Source organism: Phoxinus phoxinus (genome assembly GCF_949152265.1).
Source record: "Phoxinus phoxinus genome assembly, chromosome: 19".
Lineage (NCBI taxonomy): Eukaryota > Metazoa > Chordata > Actinopteri > Cypriniformes > Leuciscidae > Phoxinus > Phoxinus phoxinus.
The window spans coordinates 3,808,181-3,823,519 of record NC_136894.1 but is presented as its reverse complement, the minus strand read 5'-3'; the positions used below and the strand labels follow the sequence as shown (position 1 = coordinate 3,823,519).

Here is a 15,339-nt window from a genome sequence, read left to right as displayed (position 1 = left end):
AGCAGTTTTGTCTGTAGCCTATCGGAATGTAGCATACACTCTAAAAAAAAAAAATGTTTTGTTTCGACTCATGTTTGGGTCAAATGTGGACATTGTGAACAAAAATGCTATTTTATCATATATTTATTTACATGTTACAAAAACACTGTCGCTTTTCAAAGTTAAGAAGAAAAGCTGCGCGTAAGACACGTTTGCGCGAGAAGAACCTCAGATTGCCCGAAAATTACTGACATAAATTCTATCAAACAGATGAATCTCTGAAACCATAATCCATCTAATGATTCATGATGATTTAAATCAATGGTCAGGATTTCATTTGTTGATCGTGGCACTTGTTGATCATTCTTCACCAAACCTTCTAAGTGTTTTACGCTTTTATTAAACATGTTTAAAAACGATACATTCACAGAGATTTAGACATAGGCCTACCTTTCATTTACACAATATACCGAATAAATGAACCTTAAAGACATTTTATGAAGAATAAATAAATAAACAGGTTTAAACATAGGCTACACGTGTAGTTTATAGTCAAGAGTACGAACACAACAGCTTCAATAGTACATCACCCATGCCAGTTCAACTTAAATAGACGAGGTTTCCCACGCGTCGCTGTCACGAGCTTCCTCGCACGGAGCCTGAGAGAGAGGAGAGCTGCTCGAGGCTGGAGGACATCAGTAGCAGCGCAAGAAGAAACTGTTGCAGGCTGTTCCTCGCAGACAGTCGCAGAGTCTCCCGATGCGCGGTCCGTGCTTCATTGCGCAGCGCTCGCCAACATCACACTAGCAATGAGAGCACATGGGATATTTTTTTAATGCTTGTACTTGGTGATGAACATTATTTGTAGGATAAGAAGAAGAAAAAGTGGAGTAATGTGTTTACCCTTGGAATGACGCTGGCTTTTTTCTCCACAGATATCCGATTGTCCTGATCTCCATCCAAAAGTTCATCGAGCGCATCAGCCTAAACGCAAACGGTGAGAACGCATTATTTCGGAAGACAGATTAGAAACTAAACAGAATTTAAAAATGCATTTCTGAGGTAGTCTACTAGCCTATATCCAAGTAAAAAAAAAAAAAAGTTAGTATACTGTGATAATCATTGCAGTTACAGCAAATTACGCGGTTTCCATAATGAGGAGCAGTGAGTTTCAAACACTGGGTTGTTTTAATCCATGATTGGGTAAAATACCTATATGGACAAACCCAACAATTGGGTTTAAAAGTTGAATTAAAAAACATAAACCAACGTTTTAGAGGGAAGCTTTTCCATTTAACATTGATAGTTTTTGCACTGCTCGCAATGTTTTTCAGATTATGCCGAAACTTTTTTTTTTTTTTTTACATCAACAGGTTAAATCTGTGTTTGCTGAGTTATGCTATATGCCACTGTGGTTTATTCTCACCAGGTCTTGTTTGATGAACTGCTCCTCTTGTGTGGTCAGTCGGTTGTCCAGTGACACCTGAGCCCTGCAGACGCACAGCAGCGCGAGGAGAACGCACAGGTAAACGCTGTCCATGGTTCTGAACGCGTGAGTCAAAGCAAAAGCAGAATCCTCTTTATTAGCCTATACTTTCTGCTTCAGATAAACCAGTGTTGAAAGTTTTCCTCGGCTCGTGTGCTCTGGCTGCCGCTTGCTATCGCTTCAGGATGCTGGGAAACTTTCTCTATTTATACGATGTCCCTGATGTATTCACGCAACAACGTCACCACATACGTTTTTTTTAAGAAAACGAACCAGCTGTGAGTCAGTCTGAATGAAACACGACATCGCTATAATTAAATGAACACAAAGAATTAAGAATTAATGAAGGTTCTGAAAGGTTTTATTTTTTACAATCGTGAATTTTCGGGTCCCCAAAGAACCTTTCAGTTATTAAAATAACCATTTTTCTTCTTGGTAATTATAAATAACAATTTTCCACTGTAAAGAAACTTTTTGTGCATTTGAAAGTTTCAATGGATGGGAAACGTCCATGGAACCAAAGATGCCAATAAAGACCCTTGATTTTTAAGAGCATAGAGCGAATGTTGGTGAACATTGTGACATGCAGATATTGTCATCAGAAAGTACAGTATGTACTTATGTATCCCTTATAATACAGTATGCCCTTATAATCCTTCCTCTCTCTCTCTAAAATTACTCACAAGCATTTATTTAATTCACATGTAAAAGTCGGTCTCATTTCATCTGTTTATTGTTGTATCAAAGATTGTGTTTTAATGAAGGGTTTTATGAATCTCCTGTTTCTGAGTGAACAGTTAAGAGTAAGTCTCCTTTAATGTTGTGCATTTATGTTCACGATTGTGCTGCATTCACTCACAAAAATACATGTTTTATATATTTACGGGAAATTTACTAAATATATTCATGGAACATGATCTTCACTTAATATCCTAATGATTTTTGGCATAAAAGAAAAATCTATAATTTTGACCCATACGATGTATTGTTGGATATTGCCACAAATATACCCGTGCGACTCGTGACTGGGTTTGTGATCCAGGGTCACATGTTATCTGTGTCCATACACACACTGGTTTGTGACCTACACTCCTGGACAAATAACTAAATAAATGTAACTCACCTGTAATAAATGTATTCCTGTAATTTGTGGTTAAGACAGTTACATTTATTTATTTATTTAAAAAAAAGTTTATTAGCAAAACGTAAGCAACTACTTAAAAGCCATAGCTGTCTCAGAAAAACTTTTTGGAATAATATGGAGAGTTGTGTGTGAGTGAATCACAATGAAACACGACTGGCATGGTGATGCTCCAGAGCGGCGTCTTCGAAACTCTGCTGAGAAAATCATAAATGCACCGAAGCATGGAGGAAGAGCTCTTGGTGAGCTTCACTGTAAAACGTCATGGAATGCTTTGGAGTACAGGAGAATATTGCAGAATGGCTTGCTTCCCACAAATGAAACGTTGTCTAAAGAGGAATGATGAGATGCTATTTTTCAACAAGATAATGCTCCTGTCCTGCACACACTGCGAAGACGCGGCGTGAGAAGTCCATCAGGCTCATGTTCTGGCTGCTCAGAGTCCAGATTTGAACTCTATTGTGAATATTTGGTCTCACATTAAATTCCAGACGTTTTTCAACTACTCTGTATGAAGACATGAACATTGAGTGGAACAACACTGACTCTTCCTCCTGTAATCTGTCTGTAAGTTGGGCGAGGCTAAGTTACTTTATCTACAGTTTTTGTGCAATTTTTGCTAATTTCCTGACAAGTGATTTGTGATTAAAATGGTTAAAAACATAAAAGGCCATTAAATATTTTTCCATTTTTGCCTTGTCCCTTTTTTCTTTTCTTCTTTTTCCACCCAGGAGTGTATATTTTTCATAAGTGCAGATGAAGATATCGTCAGATATTGTTCTTCATGGAATATCTGCTGTATGATATGACCTATATCCCATCTGTCAATGCTCTACAGAATAAAAAAGGATCAATTTTCATCCTTGTTCTGACCTTTGTATGCCAAGTTTTACTTGAAACGTGTGAAATGTTCTGTGCTAGACAACACTGTGCAGGGATCCAGTATTGGCATCTTACATGAATAGACAGAAAAATCTATGAAAAAGCTACAGAAAAGAAGGAAAGTTATTATGCAACATCGCAAGCTTAAATAATTACGTATGATGCGAAAAGAAGCACAATTTACACAATATATCTTATATTTATTAATTTTTTACCCATTTATCTCTTTACCCCTCATGCGGCACCCCCCTTTTTTTAATAGACATGAAAATGCACATCCCGAACTTAAATGGTTGTAATTCAAGAATGCTTTTGGAATATAGATGTAAGATTGGTCTTGTTTTAAAGAAGACATTTGGCAGATTTGCAAATGATATAGTGTGTCAAGATTAGTTTAGGTTTAGTATAGGATATTACTGTTTTAAATAATGGCTGTTAATGGATGCCAATATTTTAATCAACATAGGTTTGCCTTTTGTCAAAGATGAACTTAAGAATCAAGCAATAATTACATTGGAATAGAAATATAGTACAGAAACTTCAGGCCATTTTTTAATCCCACAGTTTATTGCTCAGAATGATAAATTCCCCAATGACTCTTGAGATTGTCTTGAGATCCTGACAGGATGAAGACGGCTTCTGGACGATGTGTTATATTCTGAGATCTCGGACATGTTCTCCAGCTCAGCGTGTCTCATTTCTCTCCTCTCATCTTCTCAACAGCTCGTGATTAAAGCTCCGCTCTTCTAATGCCGAAGCTCACACTATTGTGAAAACCTGTGAACATATAAGTGGCTCATATCATCCAGATCATCAAGACAGGCAACTCATCTTCACTCAGTCAAGAGTTATGACTGTCATTTCTGTCATCTTAACAGAGCTAAGACTGCTTTTATGCTTCATGTCTGAACGGAAAATGAGTGCATTTGTATTTAGATAATATTATACACCAAAATCCATTCGCTTGTTATCTAGCTGTTTATAAAATTGACTAAACTGATCCACTTTTAACAGTAAAATCAAGTTTAAAAGTCTTCATGAAAATAAAACAGTGCAATAACATCATTTTAAAACTGATATATCACTTTAAATAATAGAAATTACAGTTGATATTTTAAACATCTGCATCCTTATTGATAACCCACATCTACTCACTATAAGTAACTTTGCAACTACATGTCAACGAACTCTCATTAGAGTATTAGTATACTGTTAGGTTAGGGTTAGTGGAATAAGTTGATATGTGACCCTGGATCACAAACCCAGTCACGAGTCGCACGGGTATATTATATTTGTGGCAATATCCAACAATACAATGTATGGGTCAAAATGATAGATTTTTCTTTTATGCCAAAAATCATTAGGATATTAAAGCTGCAGTCCGGCACTTTTTTGGGTTTAAAAATATCAAAAAAGACATTTTTGAAAAAAAAACGTAACCAGCCAGTGTTCAAAACGATCTGCTTGCCTTACCTCGATTCAAAACGGTAATCTTGTAATAATGATTTTAATTCCAGTGGTACTGGTGGATTTCCGCGGGAATTTCGAGCATGTCTTTGCGTCATTACGTCACTTCTGTACACATAGAGAAGGAGTCCCCGGCTAGCGTGTGTGGATGATGGAGGTGGAGATTTAGCTTAGCACTTGGTATGGCGGATCCCGAAAGTTTAAAGCGACAATCACCAGTGACAACTGGAGATTCACCAGTTGTAAAACACAAAGACTTCGGACTTCAGATTGGCTACAGAAAAAATATATTTTTCACGTTTTGACGTGATATAAGCAATCGTTAGATTTAATCAGCATGATATAGCCTAACGTTACTGCAATGCTTACCCCCACGCCCCGAATTTGGTCAGAACAAACGTGAATGTTACTTACTTGTTCAGATGACATTTACCGATGAAAATTCTAATGTTGACACTTTCAAAAAGTATACTCTGAGATTGCTGATGACAGTACAGTATCCACAGCGACGCGGCAGCCTCAATACATTGTGTTCATCCGCGCTGTTTCATGCCGATTTACTACCCACGCACAGTTAATAATTCCGCGAATAACTGCAATTGCAGATTTCTAACAGAGATGGCGACAAAGAGGAAAAACGACGGACTGCAGCTTTAAAGGAACACTCCGACTTTTTGGGACTTTAGCCTATTCAACTTATCCCCCAGAGTTAGATAAATCCATACATACCTTTTTCATCTCCGTGCGTGCTATAAGTCTGTTTGACGCACCCACCGCTAGCCTAGCTTAGCACAAAGACTGGATGTAAATGGTTGCAGCTAGCATACTAATCCAAATAAGTGACAAAATAACGCCAACATTTTCCTATTTACATGTTGGGATTTGTATAGTCACAGAGTGTACAAAAAACAAAGTCATATGAGACACAGACATATTTTAACCGTATAAATACTGGGAACTATATTCTCTGAAGGCGAAGCACTGCTACTTGGGCGGAGTGATAACCGCATCACCTGAGACGCGCCGTGGTGAGGAGCAGAGAGTTCGTTCAGAGCGCGTCTCAGGTGCGCTGCGGTTATCACTCCGCCCTATATTCAGGGGATATAGTTCCCAGTATTTATACGGTTAAAATATGTCTGTGTCTCATATGACTTTGTTTTTTGTACACTCTGTGACTATACAAATCCCAACATGTAAATAGGAAAATGTTGGCGTTATTTTGTCACTTATTTGGATTAGTATGCTAGCTGCAACCATTTACATCCAGTCTTTGTGCTAAGCTAGGCTAGCGGTGGGTGCGTCAAACAGACTTATAGCACGCACGGAGATGAAAAAGGTATGTATGGATTTATCTAACTCTGGGGGATAAGTTGAATAGCCTAAAGTCCCAAAAAGTCGGAGTGTTCCTTTAAGTAAAATCATGTTTAATGAAGATGTTTTGTAAATTTCCTACCGTAAATATATAAAACATGTATTTTTGTGAGTGAATGCAGCACAATCGTGAACATAAATGCACAACTTTAAAGGAGATTTTCTCAATGTTTCGATTTTTTTGCATCCTCAGATTCCAGATTTTCAATAGTTGTATCTCGACCAAATATTGTCCTATCCTAACAAACCATCAATGGAAAGATTATTTATTCAGCTTTTTTGTGTTGTATAAATCTCAATTTAGAAAAATTGCCCCATGTGACTGGTTTTGTGGTCCAGGGTCACATATGCAGTTGTAGAGTTTCTTCTAGTCAGTATAATGTATGTTGGGGAGCATCAAAATAAAGTGTCAGCAGATATTAAACAGACAGTCTACTAATACTCTAATGAGAGTTAGGTGACATGTAGTTGAAAGTTACTTATAGTTAGTAGTGTCTAAAGTGGACTGTCGAAATAAAGTGCTATAATAGGCCTATCGCTATTAGAAAAAAGGTTCAGTGGGGTACATAAAGAGAAATGCCATACATGATTGTTTGATACTTTTAATGTTAAACAGGTTATTTCATTTTTTCTAGTGAAAGTGTTTACGAGCTGTTTCATTTGTAAATATAATTAAAATAAAAAATGCATTACAACAAAATTAAAGGTACAGTCAATACATCATCAATCAGTTTTCTTCATATACGTGTTTATATTTCAGAGCTGACTGGATGCTTTTCACAGGAAATTGCATCTGTCACTCGCCCATGTGTCTCGTCACATCCATAATTTGAGAAAAGTGGCACTGGCTACTTTGGTGTGTGTTTGTGTGTGTGTGTGTGTGTGTGTGTGTGTGTGTGTGTGTGTGTGCGTGCGTGCATGCGTGTGTGTGTATGATGGAGCTGAGGGATTTGAAATGTTGTAAAAGCGACGCTGAGATGATGGTGTTTTTATAACTCAACAGGTGAGTAAGGTATTTTATTGAACAGATAAATTGGCACATGTCTCTAACAGAGTTAAGATCACAATCATCCATTGTGAAGGCTCATTTCATTATGGTTGTTGTAGCGCTGTGCTGGAATTTATTTTCAAGAAAGTATCATGTCAAATAATGTGTAAATCAACAGTAACGTCTTCAGCTCGTCAGCTTGAGATCCTTTCCATCTAAACTGGTTATATCTCTTAAGTCTAGAAGTGAATGTTTTATGAACAGTAGGATAACCATATTCATACACACAGTCACGAAAAGCCGAAGCACAGCCAGAGCAATGTTCTTCTGCAAAGTTCATGCAGTTTTGATTTATAACCACTAGAGGGCCAAACGTTACATCGTATAAATTCAAACTAAATTCATAAAATGATCGCATGATGGGAACCTGTAAAAGGTTATATAAATGAAGCACCTGACAGAACCCTTTAATTAAAGCCAATTCACACCGCACAGACAAACACCAACACATGGACCTGAGTGTAACCCCTGTAGGTGTTCACACTACTGAACATGTTTAATCAGTGTTTGTTGGGGCAGTGTGTGAACATGACAAGAAAATCTAAATCCAGTAGCCAACTTGTTTGTTGGCATTTGTCTATGCGGTGTGAATTGGCCATTAAAGTTCTACATATAAGCTTTTCTTCTAAGGGTGCAGGGTGGTCCTGAGAGATTTACATGTGTGTGTGGATGCGTGCATGTGTTAATGTGTGTGTGCTGATGGTTTGCTCTTTGCATTATTCAGCAGCGCCGGATCAGCCGCAGATCCACATCTCTGGAGTGTCAGGCCATTATTCAACCCTTCAGCTGTTAGCACAGTAACCTTGTGCAGCACGCGGAGGAGAAGCTTTATACAAAATGTATGACCTGATGCTTCTGGAATCAAATGGGAGACCTTACAAAGCAGACGCATGTAAACTCACGTCACTAAACTCTCCGTGAATGTGAATGCCACTATTGTGTGTGTGTGTAACCCTGTATTTGCCATCCAGACAACCATAGTAGCGTCAAGGGTCCTAAATGTTCATCCTTGTGTGTGTGTGTGTGTGTGTGTGTGTGTGTGTGTGTGTGTGTGTGTGTGTGTGTGTGTGTGTGTGTGTGTGTGTGTGTGTGTGTGTGGATTTTGGGGTCATCAGGAGCTATCTTTACCTCTCACAAAGCTGTTTAGGGAAATTATTGTGGTAATCAAACTAAACATGCAATCGCTTCAATTCCTTTTCATTGAAAAAACAATACATGCATTTTTCAAGGTCTGTAAGTTAAATATATGAATTAACTGATAGCCTTTACTGTATGAAAACAAATGTGCTTACTTTTTCTTTTTCTTTTTAAATCTTACTTTTTTTGTTATGTCACTGAGGGACAACTGTTTCTAATAAAGCCCTAAAACCTGCATTGTAGTCGTTTAGAGTGATATGTACCCTTTTAGGGGTAAATAATGTACAAAGATGTCCATTTAAACTTTAAATGGACATCTTTGTACATTATTTAAATTTTAAAGCAACAGTCCAACCAAAAATTATTGACTTGAATGATTGGCTGTATTGATTTTCTTTCTTCTGTGGAACATTAATCAAATCGTTTCCGTTCAAATTGACTTCCTTTGTATTTACACAGTAATTAACTGTTAATGAGATCCGAAACTGTTTGGTTACCAACATTCTTCAAAAGATATTATTTTATGTTATACAGAAGAAGAAGAAAAGTCATTTGGGTTTGGAATGACATGTGGAGCAAACATTTCTGACACTGATGAGGAACCCCAATATAATGAATGTGGCGTCAAATAATACAATCACAATTCAAACACCACCGCATTAAATTAACTCAACATAAGTTTTTAATGGCAGGATGTGAAAAAAGTCATCACTGGCCAGCGTTTGCTCATATTGATATGTGTTCGTGTTTCTGGATCTGTCAGCTCCTGATGGCTCTGGTCTGTTAAGACTGGTCTGACTGTGCGCTGTGAGAGATGAAGTAAATAACGCGGCCCATTTCTCCTTCTCCGCTCAATCCTCGGCTGTTCCTTACATTATGATTCTCAAAACTGATATGAAAGTGTTGATATGGAAACACAATGGGGTAAGAAAACCGAGAACACGACTGAAATGAATCATTACTGAAGCATGACCATGAGTGTGAAAGATCAGTTAAATGCTGGATGCTGAACACCACACTGGCTGGTAAACCCACTGATTCACAAATTAAATGTAAAAAAGTGACATGACAGAGAAAGAAACATGATTTTATTCGATCTTTTTAGGTAACTTTATTTAAATAGGCCTACGGGTTTCTATTAAATGTAAGTGAAGTTAAAGTCGGCATGAAACAGAAGTTGTGATATTTATGCACCGGTGGCGCTGGTCTATGGCGACACAGTTGTGTTCATTATGTTTGTGTGTTTTTTAGTGATTGTGTGTGACTACTGACATAGTTCACTGTTTTTTTAAAACTCGGATCATTCGGAAACAATGACTCGCCTCAGACTGATTGTTTTCTGCTCATTCTGGCGCTTTTTGGTCACTTTATGCGGGTGCTCTGTTTGAATTACCAGCTACAATGCTGGGTCGTTTCAACCCAATTTTGGGTCAAATATGGACAAACCCAAACGTTGGGTTAAAAAATTTAATTAAAAAATCTAACCCAACGGCTGGGTTTGTCCATATTTGACCCAAAATTGGGTTGAAACAACCCAGCATTTCTTAGAGTGTGCGATAAACGCTGATGGAAACGTTATTTACCGAATAAATAATGAATTGCATTTTGTCTAGCAAAACTTTGTTCGCAAATGTTGGCTTGAATGTTGTGCGATTCAGTGCGAAAATGAATGGAAACCTTAAAATGTCTAAAATCTATTCGATATACCAATTTGATCGCAAAACAGCATGTGACGTCATTACGCACAGGTTTTTATTCGCTTTAAAGCCGTTGGATGGAAACACACACTTTCACCAGCTTTATTCGCATGCAGGGCCGTCGCTGGTGGGGTGAAAGGTGGTGACAATTATAGGGGCCCCCGCTGCCCAGGGGGCCCCACAAAATCCAGAAGTTATACTATAGGGACACTATTGCATGAAAATTATAATATTTATTAGTTGTATGCCTGAGATTTAAAATGAAAACCACAAAAAAACATGCAACTTGGTTAAATATTTTTTCCAAATAGCTGCTTCTGTTACCTCCCTAAAAATGGTTTAGTCCGATCTATTTATTAGTTATTAATAAATACCCCGCCCCAGCTCGTGAAGAGAACCAATCAGAGTTGAGGCGGCATTGCCTGAAGACGTTAATCTGGTGTTCTGACTCACTGGAAAAATGTCGGGAAAAAGAAAATACAAATATGGTTATCAGAAACGCCACGAAAAGAAGGAGAGGGAGGCCAGGAGAGTTGTTGGATCCCAGTCAATTAAAACCTTCTTTAACGCAGGTTAGTGTATTGTATTGTTATTTCGCTGAGAATCAGAAAACTACCGTCTTCTTTCACTTTTCATTAACGGGCGCGAGCGGCACTACAACCGACTGAATGATTACGCGATTAAAATCCCTGTCCTTTTCACTATTGTAAATAACTTGACACGAGACACGACGCATTGCATCATGCATAATATGACCTGCTGGCTGGTGATGTGTTTATTACATCAAGAAACACGAATACAACTGCACTTGAATGAATAAATGTATGAGCTTTATTTAAATATTATTTTACCAGTTCCATATTATCTCTATTAAAATACATAATAAGATCAATCTTTTTTAAAACTTTGACTACATTCTTAAGACTGTTACTTACGTGGTTTGACCATACGGCAACATACGACGAAAAGGGTACCCCATAACGTCAATATGAGACGGAGACATAAGCGCACCAGCAGCGCCCCCTAACGGTACCCTAACCCATACCTAAACCTAACCATAACCTGAACCGTCTCATATTGACGTTATAGGGGTACCCTTTTCGTCGTATGTTGCCGTATGGTCAAACCACGTCAGTATGTGACGTTTTGAGATGAGACTGTGTTACAACCCATAAAAACATTATTTTACCGTTCCTTTTTAAAAAATTGGTTTTCTTATTAATTAAATTTTTTTGATTTAGGCCTAACCTTTGATGACTTTACACCTCACTTCACTCCACTTCAAGCTTTTTGTTAATTTTTATTAGTTGTAATTTTATAGAATTTTAAGATACTCAAACTGCAAAAAAATGCCTTTCTTACTCAGTATTTTTGTCTTGTTTCCAGTCCAAATATCTCAAAATTCTTAAATCAAGATGCATTTACTAGATAAGTGAAATGCAATAAAATATTAAGTCTTGTTTTCTGTTGAAATAAATCAAATTTAAGTGAGTTTTTGCTTAAAACATGTCAAATAATCTGCCAATGGGGTAAGATAAATAATGTTAAAACAAGATTCTTTTTTCTTGAGTTATTTTCCAAGTGTAACTGGTCTGTTGTCTGCGTTGTGTATTTAGAACAGGACAGCATTCGCAGTTTCGCTGATCTTTTATTTCCTGATGCACAAACAATATAATCAGCCTCTTATTGAGAGTTGCCCTCGGTTACCCACAGCATAATCAATGCAAAAAGCAATTAATCACGTAGAACAATAAAACACACGTAACAGAAAACATACCTGATGCACAAACAATATAATCATTTCTTATTTTTTGTAAGAAAACCCTAGTTACATGTGGGCCTCCATGCATATTGTACAGTACGACAACAATATATGAGTATGCATGCAGAAAATATATTGGTGGAGGGTGGTGGGGGGCCCACATCAATATTTTTTCAGGGGGCCCCGGATCCTCTAGCTACGGCCCTGTTCGCATGAGTTTTTTTTACAGAACTTCAGATAATTAGATTACTACTAACTTATACAGTAAATGACCAAACAGGAGATTTTAGCAATAACACAGCCACAACTTGACCCCTTATAATTTGCCTAGGGTAGAAGGGGGTCGAGGATGCTACGGAAAACAGTTTTTAATCACTTGGAAGGGGCAAAGCAATTTGTGCGATTACTATTTATTGATTTTTCACCAGCTTTTAACTGTATTCAACCACACATTTTAGCAGATAGACTTTTAAAGAAACACAACATCAACCTAATACCCTGGTTAGTTGACTTTTTAACCTCAAGATCCCAAAGGGTTAAAGTTAATGGCGTTTATCTCATGGCTCTCCCCAGGGATGTGTCCTTTCCCCCCTTCTCTTTGTCTTATACACAAACGAATGCCGTTCACAATATGATGGAAGACAGGTTTTTACATTTGCAGATGACTCTGTCATTGTGTCTCTTCTTAATGAAAGTGTGATTGACCAAGGAGGACCAATAGTGAAGGATTTTAATGATTGGTGTAAAGCGTTCCTTATTAAACATAAATGTCTCCAAGACTAAAGAATTAATTATTGATTTTAGGAAACAGTTCCACTCACTATCACTGATGGCCAACCTATTGAGATAGTAGAATATAAGTACCTTGGCACGATAATTGATAGCAAGCTATGTTTTTGAATCACACACTGATGCTGTTTGTGCCAAAGCCCAGAAGCGTATGTGTTTCTATCGTAAACTGAGGCATTTTAACATTGACCCCACTTTGATGAGAATGTTTTATTCTTGTTTTATTGAGTCTGTTTTAACCTTCTGTTTCGGTTTGGTTCTCTGTCCATAATTTTTTTTTAAAAAAAACGACTAGAGAGTATCGTTAGGACATGTCAAGATTGCGGGCATCAACTTCCCCTTTCTCTCCCACATCTACATCAGTGGCAAAGAAGGGCCAATCTATTGCAGCCGACCCAAGCCATCCCTTGTCCTGCCACACTCTAAAAAATGCTGGGTTGTTTCAACCCAATTTTGGGTCAAAAATTGACAAACCCAGCCGTTGGGCTACATTTTTAAATTACATTTTTAACCCAACGTTTGGGTTTGTCCATAGTTGACCCAGAATTGGGTTGAAACGACCCAGCATTTTTTATAGTGCAGGCCGTAGGTACTCCATGCCCAGATGCAGGTCCAATAGACTCAGAAACTCTCTTATCCCGACTTCTATTTCGATTTTAAACAATTTGCCAGAATTGTTTTAAATGTATTTCTTTACTATTGTGTTTCAGAGACTGGGTATTTTATGTTTTGCTGTATTGTTGTGTGTTTTGTCCTTGTGTTTATCTTCTGGCTGTACAAACAATTGCCCCTCCTCGGGGACAATAAAGTTACCTTGACCTTGAGTCTTTTCTATTGTGACGTTTATCCGAGTGAAACGGCTGTTTGAACAAGAAAAGAGGAGGCCGGGGCTTGATTTTGTCAATGGGGAGTTGATTGGATGGTTGCGGTTTGCTATTGGTGGATCTCATGTGAGTGACAGGTTGCCCCGCCTTCACGCCAGTAAACACGGCATTAGGTTACACCAACAAAAGTCATTCTCAGTCACATGAGGCATAAACAGCTGATTTATGCTGCATCCAAAATCACATACTTCCCTACTATATAGTATGGGGAAACAAGTATAAAGAAGGATGTCCGAATTCACAGTACTCATAAAAGAGTCGGCAAAAAGTACCCGGATGACCTACTACTTCCGGTGAGATTTTGAAGTATGCATATGATGGACACTTTACTATCCCATGAGGCCACGGGAGGGATTTGTGAATGACAGTGAAGCAACGCAACTGACGCCGTAGGTCACCTGATAATAACACATCATGGCGGATGTAGTACGTCCGGATTACATTCATTCTACACACATTCATACTAAAACTTACTTTTTTTAGCGGTCGTGAAGTAATTCCTTCAAAGTATGTAAGGTACCTACTCAAGAGAGTAAGTGATTTCAGACGCAGCCTTAACGTATCTTTTGTTTAGCTGGTTCTTATTCATCCCAATGGCACCAGTGTGTGTTTTTTAACTCTTTACTGACACCAACTGGTCTGGATGCATTAAATTGGTTTACTGACTGACACAACTTCAAATCACGGTGAAGTCGTTTAGTTTGTTTGTTTAGAAGCTTTTTTGTTTATTCTGCGTAAAGCACTTATATTCGTTTTTTCTTGTTGCTATTATTATCAAGAGTTAAGGCCCGTTCTAATCAAGGCCCCGTTCACACAAATCTGCGAAAACTATTAAAAACTGGGTTATGCATTCCAGGCCAATGTCACTTTTTAAAGAAATATAACGCGCCTATAGACTGAACACTAACACACATGCGCATGACGTCAGCGTTTCAAATGTTTTTTGTTTTTTTTTAGTTGTAGTTTATGCGGAGACTTGCATTTGAAACCCGATTTCAAAAGCTTGCATTTTCAGGACGCCAAAACGCTGTTGTCGTGTAAACGAAAACAGCCAAAACGCATAAAAAGTTTTCCGTTTTTTTAGTTGAAAATGATGTCGTGTAAACGGCCCCTATCTCAGTCAATTGCAAGACACAACTGATCATGTGATTTCAACATGGTGGCACCCGTAAGGTGTTCAGTCGCTCTGTTTCTAGAAGACTGACTGGTCTGGACTGGTTTTTGTAATCATAATTGTGAGCACATGTCCAGAAACGTTATGTTTAGAGAGCAAGTCAGGGAAAATAACAATTGTGGGGTCTGGAAGCCTGTCTAAAAGTAAGACTGTTCAATTCCTCATTCCTTGTCCCTAAAGAGCCAGTCTGACTAAAACGTCAGATTCCACCCGTGAGATTTCCCAGAGCACAGCTGGCTCCCTTTATCAGAAGCACATCTCATTTCAAATGAGCAGTACAGAACAAAAACTGTCTGAAGAGCTCTGATAGGGATCCGGTTTAGATATGGCCTGTCGTCATCAGCGCTATAATGTTTCTGACCTTACTCTGTTTGTTTATGAACACCCTCTGTCTGTGTTTCTCCCACTGACCTATTGACTAAGTCCTTTATGGTAGAGTAGCGCCTAAAAATCATGAATATTTTACAGATATTTTTCCTCCAGTGTTGGTGATCTGATTGGCAGCCACTGACAGCATTTAAA

At 38.0% G+C, this 15,339-nt stretch overlaps 1 protein-coding gene across 1 annotated transcript; it reads right to left on the bottom strand.

Annotated features, from left to right (window-relative positions):
• Window positions 1–109: 109 nt before the first annotated feature.
• On the bottom strand, window positions 110–1,657 carry cart4 (cocaine- and amphetamine-regulated transcript 4). The gene is made up of 3 exons (XM_079591419.1): window positions 1,406–1,657; window positions 883–963; window positions 110–782 (listed from the first exon to the last, which is right to left on the bottom strand). Exons 1-3 carry the CDS (start codon window positions 1,517–1,519, stop codon window positions 675–677), a joined length of 303 nt encoding a protein of 100 aa, XP_079447545.1. The 5' UTR covers window positions 1,520–1,657; the 3' UTR covers window positions 110–674.
• Window positions 1,658–15,339: the final 13,682 nt, after the last annotated feature.